At 41.8% G+C, this 27037-nt stretch overlaps 5 protein-coding genes across 6 annotated transcripts; 3 read left to right on the top strand and 2 right to left on the bottom strand.

The window, feature by feature from the left end:
* Positions 1-279: 279 nt before the first annotated feature.
* Positions 280-8308, bottom strand: LOC118426368 (peroxisomal sarcosine oxidase-like). Its single transcript, XM_035835707.1, has 8 exons — positions 8095-8308; positions 7100-7248; positions 6368-6581; positions 5705-5887; positions 5041-5181; positions 2003-2164; positions 1530-1605; positions 280-1121 (listed from the first exon to the last, which is right to left on the bottom strand). The coding sequence occupies exons 1-8, from the start codon at positions 8197-8199 to the stop codon at positions 985-987; spliced, it is 1167 nt and encodes a 388-aa protein (XP_035691600.1). The 5' UTR covers positions 8200-8308; the 3' UTR covers positions 280-984.
* Positions 8309-9475: 1167 nt separating this feature from the next.
* LOC118426387 lies at positions 9476-10922 on the bottom strand. Of its 2 annotated transcripts, none has more exons than XM_035835744.1 (3): positions 10756-10922; positions 10252-10468; positions 9476-9778 (listed from the first exon to the last, which is right to left on the bottom strand). In XM_035835744.1, exons 2-3 carry the CDS (start codon positions 10440-10442, stop codon positions 9556-9558), a joined length of 414 nt encoding a protein of 137 aa, XP_035691637.1. In that variant the 5' UTR covers positions 10443-10468; positions 10756-10922; the 3' UTR covers positions 9476-9555. The 2 variants fall into 2 exon arrangements, with proteins under 2 accessions (XP_035691637.1, XP_035691638.1); XM_035835745.1 differs by having other exon boundaries at positions 10252-10464; positions 10756-10921.
* Positions 10923-11292: 370 nt separating this feature from the next.
* LOC118426386 (alpha-N-acetylneuraminide alpha-2,8-sialyltransferase-like) lies at positions 11293-16084 on the top strand. Its single transcript, XM_035835743.1, has 9 exons — positions 11293-11586; positions 11925-12126; positions 12703-12891; positions 13311-13458; positions 13817-13929; positions 14273-14410; positions 14829-14937; positions 15276-15426; positions 15612-16084. Exons 2-9 carry the CDS (start codon positions 11987-11989, stop codon positions 15845-15847), a joined length of 1224 nt encoding a protein of 407 aa, XP_035691636.1. The 5' UTR covers positions 11293-11586; positions 11925-11986; the 3' UTR covers positions 15848-16084.
* Positions 16085-17561: 1477 nt separating this feature from the next.
* LOC118426162 (protein rolling stone-like) lies at positions 17562-21335 on the top strand. The gene is made up of 2 exons (XM_035835424.1): positions 17562-17961; positions 20499-21335. Exons 1-2 carry the CDS (start codon positions 17881-17883, stop codon positions 21333-21335), a joined length of 918 nt encoding a protein of 305 aa, XP_035691317.1. The 5' UTR covers positions 17562-17880.
* Positions 21336-24405: 3070 nt separating this feature from the next.
* Positions 24406-26945, top strand: LOC118426321 (XK-related protein 6-like). Its single transcript, XM_035835630.1, has 2 exons — positions 24406-24745; positions 25635-26945. Exon 2 carries the CDS (start codon positions 25711-25713, stop codon positions 26866-26868), a length of 1158 nt encoding a protein of 385 aa, XP_035691523.1. The 5' UTR covers positions 24406-24745; positions 25635-25710; the 3' UTR covers positions 26869-26945.
* The last annotated feature ends 92 nt before the right edge of the window (positions 26946-27037 follow it).

The raw sequence follows: 27037 nt of genomic DNA, 5'->3' as shown, positions 1-27037 counted from the left end.
TGGTGCACCCAAAATTTTTTTGGTGCACCCAATTTTTAAAGCTGGGTGCACCAGTGCACCTAATCCCAAAAATGAATTTCGAGCCCTGATACTGTATGTCTAACTATTAAATGCCCTGAAATCTTATCGTTGTCATAACTCATATGAGCCTTTTGTATCCAAATTTTGTTGTCATATGAGTATTTTGTATCCAAATTTTGTATCCAAATATTGGAAAAAAATATGACTGATAATTTTAAACAAAATGATGACTGATAGAAATAACAATAATTACAAGTATAAAATGTCAAATACTGTTTGTATATACGACTCTTTTCTGTTGCATTCTAATCAACAGTTCTATGGCTATAGAACATCATAAACATCTTATTGAGCCTTCATTATTGCCCAATCAAAGAATTCTTAGTTTTAAATTAGAGCATACATTATACAACATAAGGTTTCTTTCTGAAAGACTTTGAAAGCTGTTTGGTGAGAACAGAAGTAAAAAAAAAAAACTGAAGAAAACTTGTGATCACAGGAACCTGGTTCCAATCAAGAGTTTGTATTCCCTGAGTTATTGATACAATAAAACAGATAACGTTACTCTTACACAATGTTAAGCATGAAAATTCATCTGTGTTGGTAGTCAACACTGTACACAGTATTTATCTGGCTGAATTTGGCATTTGTCACAGATATTGTCAGTGAGGATAAATATACATCTAAGATACGTACACATATCAAATATATGTAAAAAAAATTCACTTCATTTGAATTTATCGCAGTAAAAGAGTACTGCTCCACATACCCTTTGGAACATTTTTCCCACTCTGATTTCTTCTTTTTTTTGCATCCAGTTATGGGTTTATTCATAATTTTTCACCAATCCTAGAAGAGTTGATTTATCAATAATTTACAGTAAAGGTGCACAAAACTTACTAGTTAGGAAGTTGACGTAACATATACAATGATAAATGCACTTTGCCCATTATACAATATAGTTCAGAGTTTGGCTTGAGGAGTTGCGGTGTTGTGAAACCTGCTGAGAGAGAACGGTGTCATGTCGTAAGATGGCTGCTTGTCCATAGCCAGCTCACACAGTAACTTCCCCACCACTGGTGCCAGCTTAAAGCCATGGCCTGTAAGGTGAACATAACAAATTAACAACCCTCGTCAGACTTTTCTATGTAACTTCAGTAAGAAAATGTTGGATAAACGTAACAGGTGTTCAGTGTTTCAGTTTTTATAACTTTCAAATAGTGAGTCAAGTAGAAGGACATATGCACTAAGCTTTGCACAGTGTTATCTAACGTCACACATAAAATGCTTGGAATCTTAAGACTAGAAAGCATGGACTTGTCTTTTTGAAGTTCATCATCAGGGTAGCAATCAGCAGGAGTGGACAAAAGATTTCAAGATTGCCAGCATCAAGCATGACTGGATTTGGACTTGTTATAAAAGTTACATTTACAGACAATGAAAACTGTTTGCAATTCTGTGTAAGATTTTTGATGAGCAATGTACAAAGTGAAGACATGATGCATTACCTGAGAAGCCAACCCCTATGATGATGTTCCTGTACTGTGGATGGCGATCCAGGATGAAGTCTTCATCAGGGGTGTTCTACAGCGAAAGTCACAGGATAAATATATACTGTAGCTGTCAGAATAATGTATGACAATGTAAATGATGAAAAGAGATATATTTTTTTCAATATGCATGGGACAAATGCTTTCAATACAGTTCCATATCAAACATCAGAAAGTGAGGTTGTCTTTCCTGTGTGAATACAAATTTTGATACAGATGGTTATCTGAACATGTCTGGTTGAACAATGTACAAAGGTGTCACATACATATGGAGTGGAATAATCCTTCAAGCAAAAAGGAAATCTATTGCGAATCTCAGAAACAATCCGTCAGCAAAACTCAAACACCACTGTGATCTGACATGAGCATTTTATATCAAATTTGTATATATTCTATGTATTGGACATCAATAAATAAAACAGAAAACTTACAGTATACATGCAGGACTCCTGAATGGCTGGAACACTCTCTAACCCAGGGAAGTGTTTCCTGACATAGTCACACATCATCCTCACAATCGCCTGGTTGCCATGACTACCAGCCACACCATCTCTGTTGTCTGGATCAATCACTGGACCAGAGTGGAAGCAGAGCTGCAGGTATGGAGCAGAACAAAGGTATGGTGAATATATAAGGAGTAGGCTAACCATTCAACCAAACACCACAGCTTTTGTGCCCATGGTACTGAGATGTGATACTACCCTACCACCCCTGATATAGTCCTGTCCTTGGTACTGAAATGTTACCCTATCCCAACATCACGTGCCATGTTAGCACTGAAAGATTTTTATAAAACACAATTATTGTTTTTTAGATAAAACTACAACCTCAAAGACAGGCTGCTGTTGAGCTGCCATCAAGTCCCCACATCTGTGTGCAGGCATGTGTAGCCCTCGCCCGATGTGAACAACAAACAATGAACCAGTGAATGAGTGAGTGTGAGTCCTGTGTCTGTGTCAGTCAGTCTATCCAGACTGTGTGAATGTGAGTAATGGAAGGGAAAAAGGAATACAGAACTGAAAAATTCCAGCAACCAAACAATGGCCGTAGCTTCATTGGCCCCCATGAGATGTCAGGGCTCAAAATTCATTTTTGGGATTAGGTGCACTGGTGCACCCAGCTTAAAAAATTGGGTGCACCAAAACTTTTTTGGGTGCACCACTTTAAGTAGAATGTCAGAAAAAAACTAATAACAAAACATAGTTATATGCTATCAAATTCTTAAACAAGTACCATGACACTATTGACAGACATTTTTATTATCTTTCTAACCCTTAGATGTCAAGAATATGATGTATACTACTACACTTTGATATCTTTACATACATAAACCCAAGAAAATATTTTGGGTACACCTGGGTGCACATGCACCCAGTATTTCGAGCCCAGGATAACCACCGAATAAAACCACATTATTGCACATGCATAGTTGTTATATCAATAAACAAGAATAAAGAATAACCTTAAATTTTCCAGGGTATTCACAACTGGGCATTCCATACAGATATATTTCAGACATCTGGAATAAAAACATTAACCCAAAGAAATCTGCTCAAATGAGAAAGATAATTTGCACTTCAATATGTACATCTCTGCCAAAGATACATGCATGCTAAATATCATAGAAATCTGTCGTTGCTATGTTCCATTATGCTCCTTGGAAGATTTTGACCAGAATGCCCCTACTCTTCCACAGCAAGCTGCTAGGGGGCCAAAATATACATCACTTCTTCCTTACATCACAAGCTATCTGCCACTAAAAATCAAGATAATAGATTGTCAAGGTCAAAAATAAAGATATGAAAATAGATATGAAACATACCTTTGCCAAATAAACCAGGTTTGTTATGTAGAATGATGTCTGTAGACAAATGCATTACTCATTTCATTTTCTTTATAATTAAATGCTTGGAGTTGGTTTATAAAATTTTGGCATTTATTATGCAAATTAGATCCCAATTTACAATTAATTGATATCAAATTGTATCAAGCATTACTTAAGCTATCAGCATACCAAAAATCATGATGATCCTTTGATCCATTCTTGACTTATTCTCTTTCAAAGTCTTTAAATACACCTCTTACTCTCTTCCCTCTTTCTCAGTTACATATGTGACAACTTTGATGAAAGTACTATAATGGAATGCAGTGGATTTATGAACTTTTCCTAATCAATTATGCAAATTAGCTGTTAACTTGCATAATAAGTATCACATTATAGAAGTCTTCATTTAGGCTATCTACATGCCGAAAATCATGACGATCCGTCAACACGTTAATATTTTCTCATTAATTATGCAAATGAGGTCATCATTTGCATGATAAATATGTATTGACATTTCTCTCTTTCTCAGCTACATATGTGACAAGTTTTAAAGCCCCATCATGGAATGTAGTGAATTTATCAAATATCCTCATTAATTATGCAAATTAGCTGTTGATTTGCATAATTGTTATCTCATTATGTAGGTCTTCACTTACGCTACCTACATACAAAAAAACATGATGATCCGTCAACATGTTCATATTTTCTCATTAATTATGCAAATGAGGTCATCATTTGCATAATTGATATCTGTCGACATTTCTCTCCTTCCCAGCTACATATGTGACAAGTTTGAAAGTCCTATCATGGAATGTAGTGGATTTATAATTTTTCCTCATTAATTATGCAAATTAGCTGCTGACTTGCATAATTAGTATACCATTATGTAAGTCATCACTCATTCTATCTACATACCAAAAATCATGACGATCCATCAACACGTTGTAGAGTTATTCTCATCCAAAGTTTGAAAGGAAACCGGCGCCTGCAGTTCCAAAAAAGCCGCTAGGGGGCCCAAACTCACAGCACTTACTCTCTGCCTCAAGGGCTATTTACCACTCAAAAATCATGATCACAGCATGTCCAGAACACGAGATATCAAAATTTGAGGTTCTGCTGCAGTACCTTAGCAAGCCGCTAGGGGGCCCATTATTGAACTTGACCTTTGTTTTCCCGACCCCTACCCACCTACCAAATATTATCGGGATCCATCCAAGACTTCTTGAGTTATGCTGTTAACAGACACACAGACACACACACAGACTCACAAGCCCAAAACATAACCTTAGCCATTCTGGCAAAGGTAAAAATCAAAGTTCTGGCTGCAGGTCGCTCACCAGAGAGCACAAAATCAACCTTGACCTTCGTCTTCCCAACCCCATCCACACACCAAACATCATTACAATCTATCCAGAGGTTATAGAGCTATGGTGACCACAAATATCCGGACACACAGACAGACACACAGACAGACACACCAAAATCTATACCTCCATATTTCATGGAGCCCTCTGGCCATCAGTAAAACTGTGAATTTGTCAACAATTTTAGGATAAAACTTTATCTGTTGAGGTCTTTCCGTAACAAAATGATTTCTTAAAAGTGACATGTTGGTAACATAGCACAGCCCCTGATTCTAGGTACCTTGTATATTCCTGGATACTCTAAGCTGGGAAGACCATACTTGTGGGGTATGGTGTGGTCTACAAACACAGGGAAACCCTTCTTTAGGGCATAGGTGTCCGGTTGCTTCTCTCGCCAGTACAGTACACTGATGCGCACGGGCTATGAAAATATAATGGGAATACAAAGACACAATTACACACAAGACAGATACCGGTGAATAGCCATTGCATTAAATTGCTACGTGTATAATCATCAAATATAAAAGTTTGTAACTTTGAAGATCAATACAGTATTGCCTGGTGACATATGAAACTAATATTTCATATCTGTGAATAGTTTCATCAGGTTGGTATGTCACTAAATAAAGAGACACTTTTTACACAAAATTACTTTGTTCTCATCAATGTTACAGTGACCATCTGTCACCTTCTTCAGGGCAAGTCTGACTGGTTCACATTGTACTGCAGGATATGTGTCCCTGCTCACAGTTAGTAAGAAATGTTCCAAACTGTGAATTACGCCTGTCCTGCAGTACAATGTGAACCAATGAGATTTGCCCTGCAGAACGTGAAATTGGTGAGAATAAAGCAATTGTTGTGTAAAAAGTGTCTCTTTATTTAATATTTCATATGTACATGTAGGAAAGACTATGAATATACAAATGTTTAATCTGTAAGTCCACCTCTAGGGGCGGCTGAAGCCCCAGTGGGGCCAACAGTTTCCCAGCCCAGGGCCCTGGTAGGAGGAGTAGTCTGTGTGTCTTGTACGTGGACTTTGACGTGTGGACGGTCACCACATCACCTGGGTCGATCCGCACCACCTTCTCCTCATCACGTATCCTTCCACCATACTTCACAAACAGGTCCTGGAGCAGAAGAGAAAATAGGTCCAAATGTTAACAAGGATTGCCTTTCACTTCGAATGGACACAGAAAAATAAAGAAAACAAGACTTACTGAATCCAACCTGGCAGGTTGTAGGTAACCTGATTAAATCATGCTTATAGCAGCCCACCCAACATCTGCCGGCCTCTATAGGGAGGGGCCAGTTACTAGCCTGTTTAGCATCCTCATTAGTGACTGCGGTCACTACGGAGGATGGTACTAGTGAAAGTATTGAGCCAGCAGTCACTAAGGAGGAAGGTACTCAGCCTAGCGAGTTACAGCCCCGGATAGCAGAGTTTGTGTTACACAGACTAGGTTGTAGGTGCAGCTAAAAATTAGTTGCAGTTCTCTTTTTTTGATATGAGAGTCAATTATCATAGTGCTACAAGATTTTGTGCTGACACTAAACATTTTGACAGTGAAAGTCTGTAGTATTAATAAGTTATTGAGTTGATTTCCAACCTGGAAGCACCTGAGTGCCTTGTCAGCCTTCAGCACCCCTGCCTCAGGGTCCAGGATTGCTCGGTAGTCTGCAGGGAAGCTCAGGTTTGGGAACCTCAGCTTCAGGTCGTCGCTGATGAGTTTCTCAAACTCACTCCCCGCCCCTGCCAGGCTCCGCTCCGTCTGGTCCAGCTGCTGGGATGATGACGGGGCCACCATCAGGCCACCGGTCTTCCTGACAGAGGACAACAAAATGTCTTTGCTTACTCCAAAATATAGATTGAATCATCAAATACTAACAGTATTGGTATGTAGGTCAATAGAAACAGAACTTAATCCATAAGACAATAAAATAATCTGTAAAGATGGCAGAAATCATTCCCACAGATAGCAAAACTGCCCTCAGACAGGACAGTCTCAAACTGCACTACACAATGCACAGACAAGCAAAAACAATATATGTACTTCAGTCCATTACATTAGGGCTAGGTGAAAATAGAGCACACTGATTGGCTGAAGTGGCCACTATATTTGACCAACTTCTCCACTGATGGCTACAACTAGAAGCGCCATGTTCAGTTCAGTAGGGGTCTATTCTATGATATTAAAAATAATTCAGTGACATAGATCATTGATGACATACATGAATTTCAATGTTTTGTGTTTCTGTCTTCTACATGTTCCCATATTTTACCCAAAGTGGGTATGGAACCATAAATAATATGGGTCTCTAGCCATCTGTGTCCACCTTACATGTAGAGCTGTGTGCCTGTTTCCTGCTGCACCTGTTCCCAGATTGGGTACGCTTCCTTCATCATCTGTGCATAGTGCTGCTGGACGTACGCCTTCCTGATGATGCGGCTGGCACCGTGGGAGCTCCCTCTACTGTGTGGCAAGGGGAACTGCAGCGGAAAGGTGCAAAAAAATTCAGCGGCTTGAAAACATGGCATAATTGTGTGGCCTGTAACCCAGTTGCTAATAGAATGTAATCATACACTATACAGTGAAAAGATGATTGGTCTGTCCTTTGTAATACAACCCTGCCCTGGGGCATGACCTCGCTGCTGGCTGTCACTGCTCACGCACAGTCCTATGCATGACCTCGCTGTCACTGCTGTCCCATCTTCTAGTTAACACATTCAGATGTGTCTCAGTTCAATATTAATTATGTCTTTTTTATGTTCATTTGTGATGATTCTGGCTGCTCGGCTGAAGAACTGCCAAAGGCTATGGAGGATTATATGGGGATGGATGGAGGAATAGGGTCATGTCCATCCGTGCAACCAGCACGTCCGGATGATGATGATGATTATGTCTTTAAAACAGCAATCTTAACATTAAAAATATCAATTTTTCAGTATAACATATCTGCAATTTCTATAAAATAAAATTAAAATAAATCAGTACCATAGCTTAGTTGTTAATATACTAATCACGTCAACTTCAGTTAAGTTTAACATACAAACACACAGACAGACAAACGCACATAAAACACAAATGAACCCATCACCGTTACTACACCTTACGTTTACTACCTCATAACAACAGTAAAAGTATAACGTTACTGTGACCATGGAGGTTGAAAGAGCTGTGACAAGCGGACATTGACCTACAAAGTTGTTATGATGACGCAATCACATTGATTTCACAGTATAACATTGGTACGCCTATCGATCAACGAAGCCTTTATCATGCGGGTACAAAACTCAATCTGTCTTGTATACTTACAGAACAATTCCTTGCCTTACCTGTTCGACGAGAAGTGTTTGACAACCGTTCTTAGCCAGTTGAAACGCCGTGGCGGATCCCTCTATCCCCGCACCGACCACTACTGCGTCCCAAACTTCCGCCATCTTTGTTGATCTGGACTTTGGAACCTACTGGTCCGATCTGGTTCGCACCGGTTTGAAAACTGGCGTGACGCATAAATCATGACATGTCCTTGGGTGTCACTGAGTGCAGGTATTTAGGATACAACCAATAACGTTACATCCCCGCCCCACCACTACAAAATTCCGCCATCTTTACCTGAACTTTGGAACCTACCACTGTAAATAGGAGGTGGCTGAAATATATTCAGATCCTGTTTCGAGCTGTTGTAGGCGTCTTATTAATCTCCAACCAGATCCACGGTGCGTTACGTATAGTATCAAACTTCCCGTAGGTGCCCGTTTGACTCCCTTAGCCGGCTATACTCCCTGACCAGCTTTGATACTATCTTATGGCACCGTAGGATCTGCTTGGAGATTAGCGTTTTATATCGTTGAACTTACCTGTTTTTTTTTTTCTCCCTCAAAGCTATCGACTTTCTCTAAGCTTACTGGTTGTTATCAAAACGACACCAATAAAAACTGTCCTTTGCGCTCTGCAATAATACCACTGGCTGGTTTTATTTAATATCAAACAATTATGAACTTTTACTTCGAAGTTCGTATAATTTATAAACTTTCCCTTTTGGCTTTGCAATAGCGTTTCTACCCATTGATTTATCTGTAACTTAAAAAAAAAACATCGATATGCAAGGCAGTCCTTTAAAGTTATTTTGCGAAAGACAGACATCCCCTTGCAACATTTCGTTGTCGGTCCCTTTAATACAACTCACAGTTACCCATCTGGGTCGATCAACTTTACCCCACCTGTCAGCGGGGACGACTGGCGGTTATTGTAATTACTGCAGCACGTTGGGCATTTCCCACTTCCAATAATATTTTGAGCCGCTAGTCGAAGCTTTTGAGGAATCAAGGAGGTGCCATCGCGTGCTGCATATTCTATGTCATATATGATGTACATTTTCAAGGTAAAAGATAAACATTAATATCTGTCCTGGTCATGTTGATGGGAATGTTTCAGTTATGATCTCTCGTTGTTGCAACGATATGTCAACAACTAAAGGAGTCAATGAACAATAAACAATAAACAATCTCTAAATAATGCCGATAGAATTCACAGTATCAGCGACTGATAACACATATACATATTCATATTCAAAGGAATTCAATCTCTACAACTGAATAAGATTTTACTCCAATTCCAATAAAGGTTAATTGTACACTGGTAAGAACTTTGATTGACATACAACAGGAATGGTAACACTGATTGATGCCAAAAGTCATCCTTTTTCATCAGTTTATTAAACCCACATACCCTTACCATCACTTTTATTGAGTTACAAACTGTTTTTCCATTCACATCTAATACAGCCACTACAGTTACCTCCTCTCACTATGAGGAGGAACGATTGTCACCATCTGTCCTGTTTTTTCTATTAAAAGTTGCAATTTCTCAACAGTCCACGCTCCGGTGGTGGCGTCTCTCGTGCAGTATGTCCGTAACGTTCCTTTCTCCCGACCGCCAACCACGGGAATATCCAATTTGGCGTATCCGAGATGCGGCTGCACGTTGTTTGCTTCTGTATCACCAAGGTCAAGGCGCCTGTAGAGAAAAACATAAACTAGTTGATTGAAAAGAGAACACGAACATTGGCAGAATGTTTCACTGTGCTTACTGAAAATATTAGTCTAGCGCTAAGATGCTCAAACATACTGTAAATGCAGAAATGTTCGTGGTGGATTCATGTCGTGGCTTTTGCAGTGACCACTTCGTTGCGAACTTAAAACCCCCGCAAACAGTTTTCCATTAATATAGGATGAGCCTACCTGCTTGAGCCTGGAGGCTGAAGGTTTGAATAGATATTGCAAAAATTAATTAAGCAACAGTTTCCACTCAAGTAATCACAAGACAATACTGCTTCATACATATAGTTCATGCAACTTTGCAGGTGAAGACAATTCATCTTTCATTTCTGATTTCTCCTTCCAATTCACTTCAGTCCATGAATTGATCATCTATTCCTTTTTGTTTTGTGATTATTCCTTCAGCCATCTCAGTGTTTACAGCACTCTAACCTTGTTTTAAGAGGAGGAGCTCCCAGTGCTGCCATGGCTGTGGGGTCCTGACTTAATGCCTCCAGGGACTTCTTGTAGTACTCCCCTGCTGCCAGGCCGGTCTGGATGCGGTTCCGCATGAGGAAGGCGCTGCCGAGAGCCAGGGCTCCTCCGTACAGGGCGATCCTCTTCAGCAGCTCTGTACTCACCATGCTTTACAGGTCATCAGTAGCAGTATCTGTACACATGGTAGGATATGAAAATGTATCAGCAAAGACCATCATCGTCATTCGCCCTCTTTGTAGAATCAGAAAACTGAAAAGGCCATCTGTATCGGCCCTTGTAAGGTTTGAAAGGCTTGAAAATAGAGTAGAGCACAACAACAGTAAACCTCCTTGAGTAAACTAGGTGTGGGAGGGGGGCGGATCGCTAGCCTTTCTGGAGCGAACGATCTCGGCCGTCTTAGGAAGTGAAAGCGCTCACCAAGTATAACAAAACTTTAAACTATCGAAAAATTCTACTTACAGCTTATCACATACGCATTGTAGTCAGCATGCATCTAATGTAACGGAAAAACTGACTGACTGAGATACGACTTCGTTGCAGCAACATTTGCAGACGACTTACGGGTCAAAGGTCAAACGATACTGACCCAACAGTATCCTGATTACATACATAACAACGGGGTCTTTTGGACAAACGATAAAGGTTACCATTATCCCATTTTTTTGTTAGCGCAACAGAGCTAGTTATTTACCTAATAAAAAATGGTTTGCTTTTCAGCCTATTGATAAAGCGCATATAACACTGTCCGTTCTAACCCTATCATTAACATTAACAAGAAATGGGTCACGTTTAAAAAAAAGTGCGCGACTTTAGAAAAAAAGTCTAAAAAGGTTTGTCATTTATGAGAAAGAGTTGTTTGGTGTAGGATGATAGCATATAGAAAACCCATTATGGCATTATGGCAAATGACCCATAGCGGTTCTCCCGTGGTAATTTCGCTAACAACAATCCCCTTTTAATGAGGTAAAGGGGACTCATTGGTAAAACCGGTTTTTCTGGTCATGCATGAAATATCTTGATAAGTGGGGCAATGTCTGTAAAAAAAAGGGACACAACCTGTAAAGTGCTGTCAAAACGCATCGACAGATCATTGAGAACATCGCCACCAAGAACTGTTTTTTTTTTGTCGCCAACTTGGAGCAACAGAAAGGGGAAAATATAAGCGAGAACCGAAGCTGCAGGTGCCGCTCAAGAAAAAGTACAGCGTGTGAAACTAGTGCCTGGGTAGCGGAGTATCGCTCGCGTTACAACAACTCCGAACAAGACACAGGAAGACCAGTCCATCATGAGGTAAGATATGATAGGATAACCGTGAGCTGTACTTACAAGACGTCTACGCCGGATGATCTACATTTGGACACAACATCGGTTGAACTTAGCGCATGGGACTATAAGTTTCTAACGCCATTTCATGTGCACTGTATGGAATAGTATGGAGTTACACTAAACCGGGATTAGCTATGCGTGAAAATTAACGTAGAACTCTACCAGAATTCTGCAACGACGTCGGCAAGGAGCCTTTAAACACTGAGAACTAAGAAAGTTCCAAAAGTTGACGTAAGTCCAGTGAAAAACAACGTCTTGTTGTGATGACCATGATTTAAGTGTTGACCTACTTATACTCAAAGCACAGAGAACAAGTGACATAATAAAATAACAACAACGGCGCTAACGAGACAGTGGCAGCACGATGGTTGTCTCCAAAGTGAACAGTCTGCGTCGGCATTGCCTGAACGTGTTCGTGTGGCTGATGTTGGCGGGGCAGATGCTTTGGGCAGGCCGCCTGGTTACCGAGGACACATCCTGTAACTGTGATGCCGTAGGGACCAGGTAACATGTATATTTTAAAGCTATGATGTAGGTGTTTTTACTTCAATTGTGTTTTTAGCTTGTCTGTCTGCCATGTTGAATTGTCTGATCCACTGTCATTAGTGCTTCTTCATAGTTTAACTTAAAAGTTTGTCTATCACTTTTGTATCTACCAACTTTCCGGTAACATTAACTGCTCAGCTTCGTAATTTACTAATCTGGTGAAGCAATTATAGACATGCAGAAAATGACTGATGCACTTCTGTTACTTCATGTAGTCTAACGAGATACTATCCAAGCAGAGGTTGGTGGGGAAAATCGAGACATTTTACTTATGTACTTTTTTTTCGATCAGAGGGAGGCTGACACAGTGCGATCAAATCACTACGTCTTATCCCAGTCAATAAGTTAAACCGTTGGCTAAAATAAGAATGTTTTTACTGAACAATTTGAAGGTTATGTTTGAGAAAATGAACACCATTAAACAATACTGTATTCAGATAACAGTAAACTATGTATCTTCATGTTTTTTAGTATTTTGAGTACTTTCATAAGTTCTTATATTCAGCTTTCAATAATTTTCCCATCTATATTCAGGTATAGTAAAAGCATCAATACCAAGGGAGATGGCTGGGACGGCAAAGGCATGAGAAGGATTTTTGAAGTGCCAGACATGGAAGACTTTCCTGACAAAGAGGAAGCTCAGGTGGTTCTGGAAGAGGACCCCAGTCTTCTGGAGAAGCTTCCTGATCGAGAATTTGATAAACAAGCCGTAGAAGAGATGAGGTGAGGAGGAGACAGTCATGTTTTAATCCTTGTCATGTTGAGCCCGTATATATACAGGATGCACATACGAGTATATAATGCCTGTATATGGGTCCAGTATCTTTACAGGTTGTAGCATTTCTCACTTAGATGTGGCATACCGCAGCAGTTGGGGAAGTAAATCTGCACAGCACTAAATAGGTCAAGTTTTACTGATCTGATTAACGAACCAGCTTTTATAGGGGTGGGGCGTTAAATTGGTTTTAGCATGAGCTTACAATTTCTTACAGACATACAAGTTACCATGGGTTGAATATTCCCAGGTGTCAGTAGGGTAGGTTTTTTAAAGAACGAATGTTGGGGAAACTGATCATTGCATTACCACAATGGCATAATCTCGTTTTGTTTGACATGACGATTTTATACATTATTGATTTTAGGACTGAGCTGTTGCAGACGACCGCAGTCAGGGAGTACTTGTACGCCACCAAGAAGAACCTCCCTCTTGGAGCCACCATCCATTTCTTTGAGGAAAGAGACAACACTGCGAACCAAATTATACCTCTTCACCACACCTTCTTCCAAGAGGTACGACTACGAAACGTCTAAGTGTACGCATTAAAAGTCGAACCTAGTGAAATATAACAATTTCGACCTACTTACATCAGTATCTGGTATATTCTATAGACCTCTATTCACTTATTCTCTAATCTTCTGTCGTCTAATGAACTTAGGCTGTGTACTGTATGGTAACTTGCATGGGTATGAATTTTCTTTCGTTTGCTTTTGACGTTGTGGTTTCCCAGTGACCAGAATAACCAAAGGTGACTAGCATAATACATTGGTATGGCTTCAAGATGGCTATGATTAACATCATAGATGCAAGATGTATAACAAACAAATTAACTAACACTGAGTAAATTAACTAACTAATTCTTTTCCATAGGATATGCAGTTGCCGAATTCCACTATGCGGAGGTGCAGTGTGGTTCTAAATGGTGGAATTTTGCGAGGAAGTCGGTGTGGAAAGGAGATAGACTCGGCAGACTATGTCTTCAGGTCAGTAAAAAGCATCTTGCACAGTATCCTGTCAGCGCAGACTAGAGGAGTATTGTTTTAAACTTGTCCGCACGGGGACAGCCGCACCTAGATATAGTCCTTATTACAGGACTTGGTCCTCGCTTTCATAGTGCAGAGAGCTATTCAAGAATGATATAAAAACCGTAGTGCAAAATTGCTATTTCAGCTGGTTACCACATAACGTATCTTCGACAGTGCAGCCAACTGCCCCCCACCCCCTCATTTGTTCACGATAGTGTTTTTCTGAAGATGGTGTATATTTGCTTTTTTGCCTTTTTTCCATTCTTATCTATTTGTTTGTTTGTTTGTGTACGGATTACAGAGATAATCTCCCGCCGGTGACGTACCAGGCCAACCGTGGCAAAGACGGTGACTATGTTCAACACCACGTGACTTATTACAATGACGTCGGCAAGAGGACCAACTTTGTCACAGCGAGCTCGTCTCTACTCTTGGATTAGTAAGTCATAGCGATTTTGATTTCTCATTCGATAAAGTTGCAACTATTTGCCAGTGCCTTGTGACACAAAGGGCAACAAGTTTCCTTTCTGTCTCGGTAGCGACGAGCAAGAAATTTGAAATATACTGAAGCACAAGCTGGTGTGTTACGCCGAAGGGCGGTTATACCGGCTATATAGATACAGATACAGATACACACATTACGTCAGTTGAAAACGCAATTTATGATCATTATCATGGCTATTCTGTGTGTTTGCAATGTGTCGTATCAAAACACGAATGACATCTGTAAGCGACTTATAACTGTGTAGAAACGTGTCGACATATTGTACCGGTTGGTATCCCTAAAGACCAGCGTCTTAAGATTTCTGAGTATGTTTGTTTGTTTGTTTGTTTCATTCGTGGTCTCCTAAACACAGCATCGGCCAGCTGGAAGAGAACGATCTCGCAGTTTTCCTGAAGCGCCTGCAACAGTACAAGGAACCGGGAAGCCTCATCTGGACTCACATGTTCGAAACCGAGCAGAAGGTGACCTACATGTATCTCCGATCGAAATCTCTAGCCCTATATTGTACATATAGTAAGCTATCAATTTCGAAGAAACATATGAACACACGAATGACCTACTTCAATCCTGAAAAGAGCTTCAGATATACTACAAAGACAAAAGTCTACAACTCCACCCGCACACCTCAACCACACACTGGAATTCCAATGCCATACTGATCGTATCTATTCAGAATGGTGGATGGAAAAGTGCACTGGGGTGTCAATGAAACTTAACATTCACCCTTTCCCAACGCTTGAGTATTAAGAGAACTTCATAATATCAACAAATCACAACGTGTACCCTTTCCATCCACTAGGCTCAGCAGATGATACGCATTATGATCTTCCGCGGCGTTCTACAAAGACTGGGCGTGGTCGGTACCATGGTAACGTCTCACCAGAGGTTCTTACAAGGTGTGCAGGACTTCTGGAGGGAGCTGAATCTTAAGAGTCCCCGGGCGTCACATGGTGAGTACTTTCGAACAACGTTTTCTCTCATCATTTTCTGTGTAAAAACACACTGGGCATGGGCTAAATGATATTTGCAGCATTCTAAAACTATTTTCTCGTTTTACATTTTTCACTCATTTTTTACGTTTACAAAATCTTTCCATGATGTCAGATAGTTATAAGTTTATATGTTTGATTCTCAGGTCTGATGTTGACAGCCATTTCCATGGCACTGTGCGAAGAAACCCACCTTTATGGTGCCTGGCCCTTCCCGATGGACTACGAAGGCCGACAAGTACCTTACCGGTACTTCTACGGACACGACTCGGAGACGATGCGGGAGAACTCTGAGTATGACCTTCAAGAAGAATTCGACATTTTGCGAATATTTCACAAAAGGGGACTATTGAAATTACACATTGGAGCATGTGAAGATTAAATTGGACTAGTGAAAACGCCAATCTATTTTTTCATCATATCACCTTCCCATCTTTCTTTTAACGAATATAAAGATAGAATATGGCATTTTTTGCCAATGTCATCAAAGATAGTGCTATAACTTACACATTGAATCATAGAGTTATAGAATCACGTCTTATTTTGTGTTATAATTGAGCCATCAGGATATTATAATTCTGACATAGATACTCAGGAATAAAATGAATACGACAATGTAGAGAACGTTTGGTCTTTATTTTGATAAACTCGAGCACAAACTATGGTAATAATAAAATCCTCCTATGAAGTCAACGTTGAATTTTGACTCGTAGGATATTTTATCCACCAGCAGAGTATAGCAGAGTGCGGATAGATCTGAAATCACGCAGCCGACTCCAGGTCATTGACCTCTGGGTCTGGTCACAAACGTCGTTGAATGTCAAACTGAGGTACTCCGGTGACAGTCATGTATTTGACACAAAATCCAGCTTCCTTGTTGCACAAAATGCTGTCTTCGTTCCTTGCCGGTAGTTTGCTCTGTCACAACTTGCTTGGAAATTATACTGCATCAAAATCGCACGACAATCTGCCGGGCAAATATTTCACATTAGATACCGCGCCGCAACTGAAGCCAGGATCGTGCTGTGCTTCCCAAATCAACAAATTCTGCCGGAGGAGAGCACACAACTCGTTGCTAACAGACGTTGTAAGAATGTCGTGAAGTTGTTGATAATGACATAATAGCAAATACAGTCCGAGAAGAGCAAACAGTTTATCTGACTTGACCCAGCTTTTCAGAACGATCACGACTCTACCAGCTCGACAAATAACGATAACACGATCTGAGCTGACATAACAACGCGAGGTCGTGATGGCTTGTGGTTACCGTTTCTGTTGGCTGTTCTATGGCGTCATGTGAGGATGGGAGTCGTAGTTTAAAACAGGAAAGCGAGACCGGGTAGATTTTACACTTAGTATAGGAAACGAGGTTGCCATTTTTTAAGTGGTCACAGTGCTAGTGGATCTGTGAAGCACGTTGCCACACTGTGGTTCAAATACAAGAAGAATTATAAACACAGAGATATGGTGTGCTTTTCCCACGCAGACCCAGGACAGTGGAATAACGTTTGTCTTCTGGCCGCCTGGACCAAGAACACACCGAGTTCTGTTTGTCCGGGAATGCTGACCTTTAGGATGGTCGAAGGGAACGTGATAAAAGATCCCGTACCTCTGTCTCTCCCTCCCTGCCAAGTCCATTGACATTCACCGTATTCATTCTTAAAGATGCCGTCGTAGAACCGGCTTCAATAAGACAATAACTTGTTGGTGGCACGTACGCTCCGGCATGGTCAGGTCATCAAAACTTTTAGGCATATTTAAGCTTCATTTATAAGGCAATGACAACAGATATGTGAAAGAAAGTAATAGTTTTCGACAAGCAGGAACCATACAGATCTTTCGTATCTCTTAGAATCGATATTTAAGTATAACGAGAGTAAAAAAAAGCTTATTCATTCGTTTTTACAAGAAACAAGTAATGCATTACCACCGAGAAAAGTTGATAACTAAAGATGAAATATTCTTACAAATTTCTACATAAAGAATGTTGTTATATCACTTCACATCGAACATTGACTTTGTAATGCTTGAATGATTACTAGTTGTAGTACTGAAGTACTTTTCATTTCAATTTTATACCTTTTGCTATGACGTAAGCATCGGCTACGACGTGAAACGATGTACGTGTTTCAGACGTCCCTTGGGGAACCCGTCTGCTCCGCCAGATGTTCTTGTGTAGTTCACTTCAGTTCGCTCGTCACCCAAGCGGCTAAATGGTCCCGCTGCCTGCGCGAAACATCACAGCTTCTTTCCTAACTCAATTACGCGGTTGACTGAAAATTGCTGTGATGAGCATCAACACTACTGATTAAGCTCCTTAAAGGTTTGAAACGACGCTGAAGACGTGTTGGGAGGTGGTGCTGCGATGTGGAGCACCAGAAAAGTGTTCCTCACGCCGAGACGGAGTTCCTGAAGATGGCGGGCTGTTCTCGAGAGTTCCGCTGGTCCTCCTTCTTACTCAGGGATGAGGACCCGCGGGCATTCTACAGGTCCCCGGTAGGTATGGATTTAACTGCTATTGGGTATATCTTTACGCGCAATACATTGTGGCAGTGCATTCTTTGCATAGCGCACGGAAGTTGTCACTATTCTAAGGATTCTACATGTACATGTATGTTTGTGCGCTCAGTAATGAAAAAATACAATCAAACAAAACGGCTCTTTAAAAACGTCGATGAAGGTTAGGCATACAGGTAGTAAGATACGCCAAATAGCAATTACTCAAGTAAACTGAATATGCTGTTTATGATAACATCCGTCATCTTTCGTCAGAAAAAATCGTCGTCAACTCTTTTGCATATCAAATCGAATCATAGGATATAAAACCCACTCTTCAACAAGATATCCTCAGTGTCACTGACGAAAGATAACGGATGTTTAATATATGAAATGTCTGACCGTTTCCAGAATCATATCCAGTTACTTGAGTAACTGCTATTTGGCGACTCTTATTTCTAAGATCGCGCTGTAAGACAAAATGTGTGCTTGATGTCCACTGTGTCTTTTCCGTTTTGCCCCCAATATCATCACTACAAGCACAAAGACAACCTTGTTAGGATATTTTCCTTGCATCATTCGAATCGACATTCTTTCATTAAAAACTAGAATAGTTAACAAATGCAAATTGCAATGTACTGGTTAGTTTTTCGATGGTTCTTCATTGCCGTTTCTTGTCTGAGGCGGTAAAGAGCTTGGCACAAGTCATCAACTTAAACATCGAGGAGAACAAGTTAAAATGTAAAGGCGACTTTTGGATGTCTCCCCTCCATTCTGTTGCACCAAAGTATCATCTGATAAACAATCCCCTTTGCTGCTTTTATACAGCCAACAGCCAAATGTATGGTTCAATTTCACCTCGAACATTTCGTCATAAGGTGTGGATATTGCGACATGTCTTGCTGAGTATTTGAAAGTTAAGGTTCTAGTGTTGTTGTTTTTTCGCTTTGCTAAACGTGAGAACGCAAATGCCACAGCCAACTTTTGCAAACGTAGTTTCAGAGAAAACTTAGCTATGTAAGTCATGTTTACGAGGTAGTTTGCCCTTGCATGACGTCATGAAGGTGACCCTTGCTGGCAGTGTGTGTGGCCCACAAAAAAGTGCCCCAGCGCTCGCACCACCTTAGGCCTACTTTCGACAAACCTTACCTGGGATCAGATATTAGAAATGCGATTTGAACGCTTCATCCCTGGTTTTGGACTCTGTCTAAAGACTCTAACAACTAGAATGAAAAAAGCCAGGTCTCTTTTCTTATCAAAATTTCTATCCTCTGTGGAAAAACTACATTTTTTTTTCATTTCAAGAGACAAGCGCTTTTGTTATCAACATACGGTGAGCTATAAAAGTAAACTTACAAGTTTACTTTCTGGCTTCTTATGTTTTTGAATTAAGTGCTGTGAAACGACGTTTGGATGAGTTTTGAGACAGAGATAACGCTTCAGAGAAGTTTCCCTAAGACCTTGTTGATTTGCAACAGTCTGCGATGTCTTCCTGACGGAAGGTAAATGTCAGGAGTTCGGAGTGCGGACCCCTGGCGACCTTCCCCGGAAGGACCCGCCCAGTTCCATTCTTCTCCCCCGACCTTGGCTTCCTTTTATGAAGAATTCCCGCTGTTACCTAGGCCCGGGCATAAATCAAGTGTCAGCCGGTAGTTACCCTTCTTCAAAGGCATGTTTGTCGCTAACAATGACAGGCGGTTCACGCAGGTTTGCTTCCCGACATGCTCGTTACCCCCGATTACACGTTGCTAGGACAGAAAGACGTTGAACTCAGCGATGCTAATGAGTCGTAATATTGATGTGTCTGCTTCTCCGCTTCTGATCAAAGAGGTTTTCAGCTTTCTTAAACCTCGCGATTTTGGACGATTCTTCACAGTTCTTCACAGAATGATGAACACATTGTATCGTGTTGTTGAATGCAATTCTGCCGAATCTGCAATGTTGACTCACTCCAAACTCAAAGCAGTTCCAACACTAGATCAGAAGATCCAGCCAAAACGGTTCCGGTCGGGTAAAATGCGAGACAAAAGTAGAAATGATACGTTACTGTCCTTCATATTCTTTCTTTTAGTTGATGAACCTGTGCATACATGTATTACACACCAAATGCAAACTTTGAACTAATCTCATCTATCGTTTGTTTCATAGTGTTGCATGGACCAACTATCGATGCAGTGTATCGTTTTATGTAATATCATAAACACTTAGTAGACGCCACCTCTGAAGAGCAATTCAAGCTGATGGGGTAGCCAGGCATAACGGCTACCCCAGCTCTGCCCAGCTGTAAGACCAAGCCATGCCCTAGCAAGATAAGATGTATTGCACTGCACTTTTTGTTGTCGAACTATTTCTTTTTTCACTGAAGCTTCAACATTTTGTTTTACCACCACCGGTCATGCTAGAGCGCCTCATTCCCCTAGGCACAATGTCCCGCGAGGGGCTTTGCCCAGTATCGTGTAGATGTAGATAGATGAGTCATAGTATGCTGTGAACTTCAAAATGATTCCGTGTATTTATTTATTTCTCCATCGTTTCAGTGGCTGGTGAACCAGAGGATTTTCGTAGCCTACCGCGTGACCTTGGCGGTGATTCTGGTGGCCATCTTGGTGTGGGACTTTCTGGACGGGCCGTACAACAAGTGGCACATCTACTACACCAACTGGGGCTTCACCCTGCTCACCTGTCACGCCGTCTGGGCCGCCATCGTCTGCGTCATTGGCTACAGAACCGAGCGGAGCACTAATGATTCCGAGTCTGACCGATCGTCCACGAGCGACGACGACGACGTGGAAGCGCCGCCCGAACTCAGCCACGGCTACGTCGAAGTGCCCGAGGTCAAAAGCTATGACGTAAACAAGCTGAAGGACCCGCTGAAGTGGTATCATAAAGTAGAGTGGGTACTTTTCAACACCGCTATCCCCCTCGCTTTCTATTTGACAACGGCCTACTGCGGTTTCCTCTCCTCGGGCACTTTTAAAGTCATCAGCGTTTTCGAACACATCATGAACACCGTCCTGGCCACACTGGACCTGTTCATCTGCGGCATCCCCGTGCGATTGCTCCATATCCTACACGTCTTCATCTTCGGATGGATTTACGCGGGCTTCACCATCGTGTACTGGGCGGCAGGCGGAACGAACGCCGAGGGGGAACCGTACGTCTACTGGTTCGTGGACTACTCCTCTCACCCGGGCCGGGCAGCGTGTTTCATCGCCGGCAGCGCGCTCGTGGGGACCTCGGCCATCTACCTCTTCGTGTACGGACTCTACAGGCTTCGGGTTGCTATGGTAACGTGCGTGACGGGAGTCAAGGCCAGGAAGGTCGCTGCGGTGCGAAGTATTTCCACCGACTCCACAAAACCCTGTATCACTTAGAATCCTAAATAACGGACAAGGACCTCCCCCTATTAAAATATACAGACATCCTGTCTTCACCAAGTGGAATAGGCAACTCTCCATTTCACCAGTAAATATAACGGTGTTTAACAAATTTCTTAAGGGTGTCACCTGACAGGATGAACGAACTGACGACGACGCGCTGAAAAACTCACGACATTTGTCTTCAGCGGCGGCTAACTTCATACCTTCTAACGTTAATACTCAAACATTAACTCTTTCGACAATGTAAAGCTGTACGTCATAGTGATAGTTTATCTATGATAATCTGTAGAGTGATACACGTAGAGGTTATGTGTCACAATTACCGTTTAAGCAGTTTTATGATAGCAATATGAAAACATTGTATACGGAGCCAGTTTGAATTGTAATGGTTATGTAATACGTATAATGCATCATTACAAAACAATATTTTTACAAAGTTAGCACTAATGTATGGATGACCATACAGTGTACATATAGGAAAATCAAAGCAACACTTGAAGGATGTATGAATGATAAATGCACATTCAGACACACACACAGATAAAATAAGTGTACACAACAACCAATTTAAATGTCAATCAATAATGAAGCAAATAGTAACGATGGAACCATTTACCTCGACATTAACGTTATCAGTTATATTAAGAGTTATATTGCCAGGAGTTGACAACTATATCGATTTAGTGATGATATAATCTCAAATACATTTATTGTATATGTTGTGTCAGTATTGTTATGCTTTAGCCTCCATAGTGAAGGGTAAATAAAATTAAACACATACATGTATTTCTTTCTTAACTTAAGTTTTTTCTCTTTTTTTTTATGATCAAACACCATGGCAACTGATTAAGGGTATGAGCCACCAAGCTGCAAATAGTGATCTCCAGGCAGATTTACCAGTGGCATAAGATAGTATCAAACCTGGCTAAGGAATATAGTTGGCCAACGGAAGTCATCGGCCACTGGTAGCCAAACACACTCGCTCCTAGGCCGGATTCACAGCTTTTGATACTATCTTATGCTGTATAGGATCTGCTTGGAGATTAGCAAATAGATCTATCTCCTGGACGGAGTATCATTACACACGGTATCCGTAAGTAAATCTCCGTTCTTACCGGTTGTAGAGATTGAATTTTATTCGATAAATACTTTTCCAGAATTAGACAGGCGTCACTTCAACCACTTGACGTCTGCCCAGTTTGCAGGTTAACAAGACAAGCCTCAGTCGGTAAAGGCCATGGGTGAGTGCTTGGAATAAAGGTGCTAGGAGAAGTATGCTTCCAACCACAAATCCTACCGCTACATATGGGGAATTGCCATAATCCAAGAAAGGATACACATATGGATCTCCATCGTCATTTGTCCCTCCAGCCGCCCAGTAAATGGCCGTGAACACAAAGTAGACTGAAGCCACCAGTGAGAGGTGAACGAAGTGTAGAAAGAGGACAGGAATTCCAGAAAGGAGGATATCGATGAGTGCAAACACACAGTTCAAAGCGTGTTTGGCAACACCCATGAAATCTTGTTCGCCGTCGAATAGGAAGGCGTAATATATAAGAGTGATTACAAACGCCTGCGAAATACTTACATTAAAAAACACCCACTCTACTTTGAAGTACCATGGCAACTTGTATTGTTCATTGTCATTTGTTACAGTCACTTCGGTACCGGTGTCCTCACCATCGTCTCGTGAGTTCCCGATGGGCGTTTCCATTTCTTGGCTACTTTGGCTTACTTTCGATATAGTCGGCCGTCTTCGTGAGTTGTCGTCGTTCGTCGGAATAGCCTGGGACAAGACCCCAGCATTCGCCTCGCCTCTTTCTTGAGCGTTGTCCCTTGTCTTGGCAAAATAGGAATAGAGAGCGACGCCACAAAACCATGTGAAATGGAACGTCAGGGTGTGGAAGCCCCGTTGGGTGAAGTAGATAGGGCTTTTGGGGTTAAAGTAAACAACCCATTGAAGTAGAAGGAAAGTGAACCAGAGGGCTGCGATGAGGCATCGGTAGATCAGGAACGGGAGGTCACTCTTGAACCACTGTAACAAAATACAATACAGAAGAGACGATTAAGGTGTGGACTTATAGCAAGACCCCAGCAAATGTTAAGCAAAACATTAGACTAACGTTAAATCTATGTCTTTGCGATTTTGGTAAATAATTTCAATTTGTTTAACTTCGAACAGTTACCACAGACTAAAACCGGGGGATGTAAAATTGAAGCCACCCACCGGTGACGTGTAGAAGTCTGCTGCAGACGGAGAGACTGGAGCAGGCGTTCCTTACTGAAAGCCATCACAGTCGATGGTAGGTTCAAACAGGTTTCTAAATCTTATATCTGACCCAGAAGGTAGCACTTCTATATATACACATCCTCCACCCAACTGGGTTTGTTTGCATTAGTATCTGTGCCCAAATGATCCCTTTACTGGGGGGCGATTTCTATGGTGACCTATCCCTATGTGATCCTATGTTTGATAGAACGATACGATTGTCCAAATAGATGCCTCACTTTTATGTCTAATGTAAAAAGTAGCACTTCTATATATACCTATCCTCCACTCAACTCGGTTTGTTTGCAAGTATCTGTGCCCAAATGATCCATTTGTTGAGGGCAATTTCTATGGTGACGTCATATCCCTGTGATCCTGTGTTTGATTGTAAGATACGATTGTCCAAACATATGTCTAACTTTTTTGTCTGACGCAAAAGGTAGTGCTTCTATATATGCCCGTACTCCACTGAACTGGGATTGTTTGCATATACCTGTGCCAAAATGATCCCTTTGTCTATACAATTTCTCATGGTGACTTATCCATCCTGTGCTGACACAAATGCTAACAAGTTAATCTCTCCAGACCTATACACTAATCCTCAAATGAACTGGGGATTGGGTGTTGGCTCTCATTTTCATCAGATGTCGGTGTCCCCTATATTTGGGGATTTCATACTGGGAATAAGTGCCGTTACGTGGAAAAGGACAAGGCTAGCCAGCCCAAACATTTACGTTGACAGCATATACGTTGCTGATTCAACAATTTGTACGTGTAAGCTGTAATTAAACATTTGTACTAGCACTAGATAGTGCACGGTCTCTTTGATAACAATATGTAATCGGAGACAAAATCAATTAACACACCAGAAATGCTCTCTAACAGAACATTTGTTATCAGCCTGTCACCATGACGTATGTCTACCTATGACCCCTCCCCTGACGTCATCACGTCCAGACAGTTGAAGTTCCAGTGGCGCAGCAGATCACGTGACAACAACGTGTCCGTGTCCCTAGCTTATTACCAATCTATAAGGCGTTTGGATATTTCCTTGCTGTTGTCAACAACTTATGATCAGATGATATAGCAGAAGGGTTCGTTGGCCGACGTTGTTTAGGCCAAATACGACTAGGAGGTAATTCTATTGTACATTACTGTTAACAAAAGTATAGACAAGTAGTACATAGTTTAGCTGTCCTAGTATATAAGCTACTACAGCCTTGTGGTATTTATGTACTGTAGAATGATATACGATTACTATGAAAGAAATACAGTTGTCACAATTTGTCATTCCAAGGCTGAGGTTCAAATTGTTTGCTGTGTTGACGAAAACGACTGACTTTGTGTTTGGTTCTAGCTCATTTTTTGTGTCATTCTGTGTCATTTTGGTCATTGAGTAAGTTTAAGATTATATTGTTCTACTCGCATGCAATCCCTCGTTTGAGGTTTATCAGTCAGGCTACGACTAAGTACTGCACACACATACTGTTGTCGACTTATATACTATGAGTTATATAGTATGCCACAGGTTATTGCAGCTAAGTTGTATATACTTTCAACGACAACAGTCTTAAGAAGATCAAAATGTCTTGAGAAGAAAACGTGTTCTATGCTTGTGTCGTCGTTTGCAAAACGTGTTTGGCCTCGAGATCTTTTTTCTATCGTATGTGTAAATCCGATAAAGTTATACCGGTGTAGCGCCTGAATACCTTCGTGGATAATATGTCAGTAGAGTGGTTTAACCGGATCGACTGGGGTGCTCGTCTGAGTCAGTCAGGAGCTGTGTAAGGTCACAGGTTATACAGGGAGGTCTGTGGGTGAAAAGGAACGATGGGGACATACAGGACGGGGGTGACTAAACTATTGTGGCACACCGGTGTGCGTGTAGAGACTGTAGTTCTCATCTTGCCCGCAAGGGTCACAAGACTACCTTCTTTGAACTACTAACTATTCTAAATATTTGTGTGCGTGGTGGCTGCCAATATTTGAAATTAATTTTCTTTATATTTAACACCAAATTACAGGTCCAGTTCCATTCTTCTTGGCGCTTCTTCCGAACGAGATTTTCCGGATTGGTAACACATTAGGCGAGACGACAACATGGAAGAAGTCGTCCCACTGAAAGAAGAGGACCTGTTCCCCTGCCCGTTCTATGACCGAAGGTGGGTGCAGATCCTCCGCCTGGTGGCGCTGCCGCTCACACTGTACCTGTCTGACATCATCAGTGACGTACTACTGGCGGTGCAGTACTACAGCAGCGGGGAGACCGTCTGGTCCTCCTGGACAGTAGGAGTTGTCTTCTCGTCCTTCATAATCATGAACGTGTCCTCCGCTTGGCTTAACAGGAATGAGGCTAAAGCCAAACCTCCCACGATCAGGCGTGGCTGGTGTTTGTTATACCTCCTACAGATGGGCATATTCCTGGAGTACGGAGACCTGTTTGTGAAGTTGTGGAGGAGGGAGTTTATCCGGGTCCGTGGAGTATCCGTGTTAAAGAACATGTACAATCTTCCCATCCTGCACATGATGGGCGCCATGCTACAGAGCATCCCCCAGCTGTGTCTGCAGATCTGCATCTTCGCCACCACTGGTCAGAAGATAAGCGCCCTGAAGAAGATCACTATGGCGTTGTCGCTGCTGTCTGCTGTCAAGGCAGCTGTCGTACTGCTGTACTACACGTCATCCCTGATGGTGGAGAAGCTTACAGGTGGACTTGTAGCCAGAGTGGTGTTGGTCATCATCTGGAAACTCATTGAAATCAGTGCCCGCGCTCTTGCCATCGGGCTGTTTGCGTCCGCGTTCAAAGAGTGGGTGGTGGTTCCCATCGGAGTGCACTGGCTGACGATGATGTTCGTGACGTTCTGCACGGATGAAGAGGACCAAGGTTGCGTAGAGGTGTTCTTCAGCGGTTTGGCCATGGCTTTAGACACGGCGACGACGATAAAAACCCTGGATCACAAGCGCAGGTTCTGGCTGAACACCGTGCTAACGCTGGTCGGGAACGTGGCCATGGTGTCCGTCTGGGTGTCGCAGAGAGCCGGGAAGGACTGGTTCGACATGCCGGCGCTGATGTACGTGGTGTTCGGGTCGGTGATGGGTGCAGTGATCGGGGTAGTGGAGATGGTGATACGGGGGGAGATCACGTGCTGCTCTGACGACACCGAGGATTACGAAAATGCCAATGTGATAACGGCTAACAAGGACCAAGAAGACGGGGAGAATCCATCAGACGCGGAAGAAGAAGAAGACACTGTGTAGAATATTTACGATGGGTGCAATCCAAACCCCAATTGAAGACTAGTCCTGTCTATTTGTAATGACTTTTTATGTTCTATGTACACAAAAGGTGCAATGGCCTAGTGACCGGTGCAATGGCCTAGTGGGTAGAGTGTTCGCCTTGCATTCGGTAGGTCGTGAGTTCGATCCC

The sequence above is a fragment of the Branchiostoma floridae genome, chromosome 11, assembly GCF_000003815.2.
Source record: "Branchiostoma floridae strain S238N-H82 chromosome 11, Bfl_VNyyK, whole genome shotgun sequence".
Classification (NCBI taxonomy): domain Eukaryota; kingdom Metazoa; phylum Chordata; class Leptocardii; order Amphioxiformes; family Branchiostomatidae; genus Branchiostoma; species Branchiostoma floridae.
The sequence above is the reverse complement of the archived record's forward strand: the minus strand, read 5'-3'. Positions and strand labels throughout refer to the sequence as shown.

Coding starts and splice junctions, on each gene's coding strand:
- LOC118426321 (XM_035835630.1), top strand. CDS start 25,711: ATGGAAGAAGTCGTCCCACTGAAAGAAGAGGACCTGTTCCCCTGCCCG.
- LOC118426162 (XM_035835424.1), top strand. CDS start 17,881: ATGGCGGGCTGTTCTCGAGAGTTCCGCTGGTCCTCCTTCTTACTCAGG. Junction 17,962..20,498: donor GGGCATTCTACAGGTCCCCG/GTAGGTATGGAT, acceptor CCATCGTTTCAG/TGGCTGGTGAACCAGAGGAT.
- LOC118426387 (XM_035835744.1), bottom strand. CDS start 10,442: ATGGTGAGTACAGAGCTGCTGAAGAGGATCGCCCTGTACGGAGGAGCC. Junction 9,779..10,251: donor GCTCCTCCTCTTAAAACAAG/GTTAGAGTGCTG, acceptor TTTTCTCTACAG/GCGCCTTGACCTTGGTGATA.
- LOC118426386 (XM_035835743.1), top strand. CDS start 11,987: ATGGTTGTCTCCAAAGTGAACAGTCTGCGTCGGCATTGCCTGAACGTG. Junction 12,127..12,702: donor TGTGATGCCGTAGGGACCAG/GTAACATGTATA, acceptor ATCTATATTCAG/GTATAGTAAAAGCATCAATA. Junction 14,938..15,275: donor TGTTCGAAACCGAGCAGAAG/GTGACCTACATG, acceptor TCCATCCACTAG/GCTCAGCAGATGATACGCAT.
- LOC118426368 (XM_035835707.1), bottom strand. CDS start 8,199: ATGGCGGAAGTTTGGGACGCAGTAGTGGTCGGTGCGGGGATAGAGGGA. Junction 2,165..5,040: donor AGTATCCAGGAATATACAAG/GTACCTAGAATC, acceptor CCATACCTGCAG/CTCTGCTTCCACTCTGGTCC. Junction 1,122..1,529: donor CATAGGGGTTGGCTTCTCAG/GTAATGCATCAT, acceptor TTCACCTTACAG/GCCATGGCTTTAAGCTGGCA.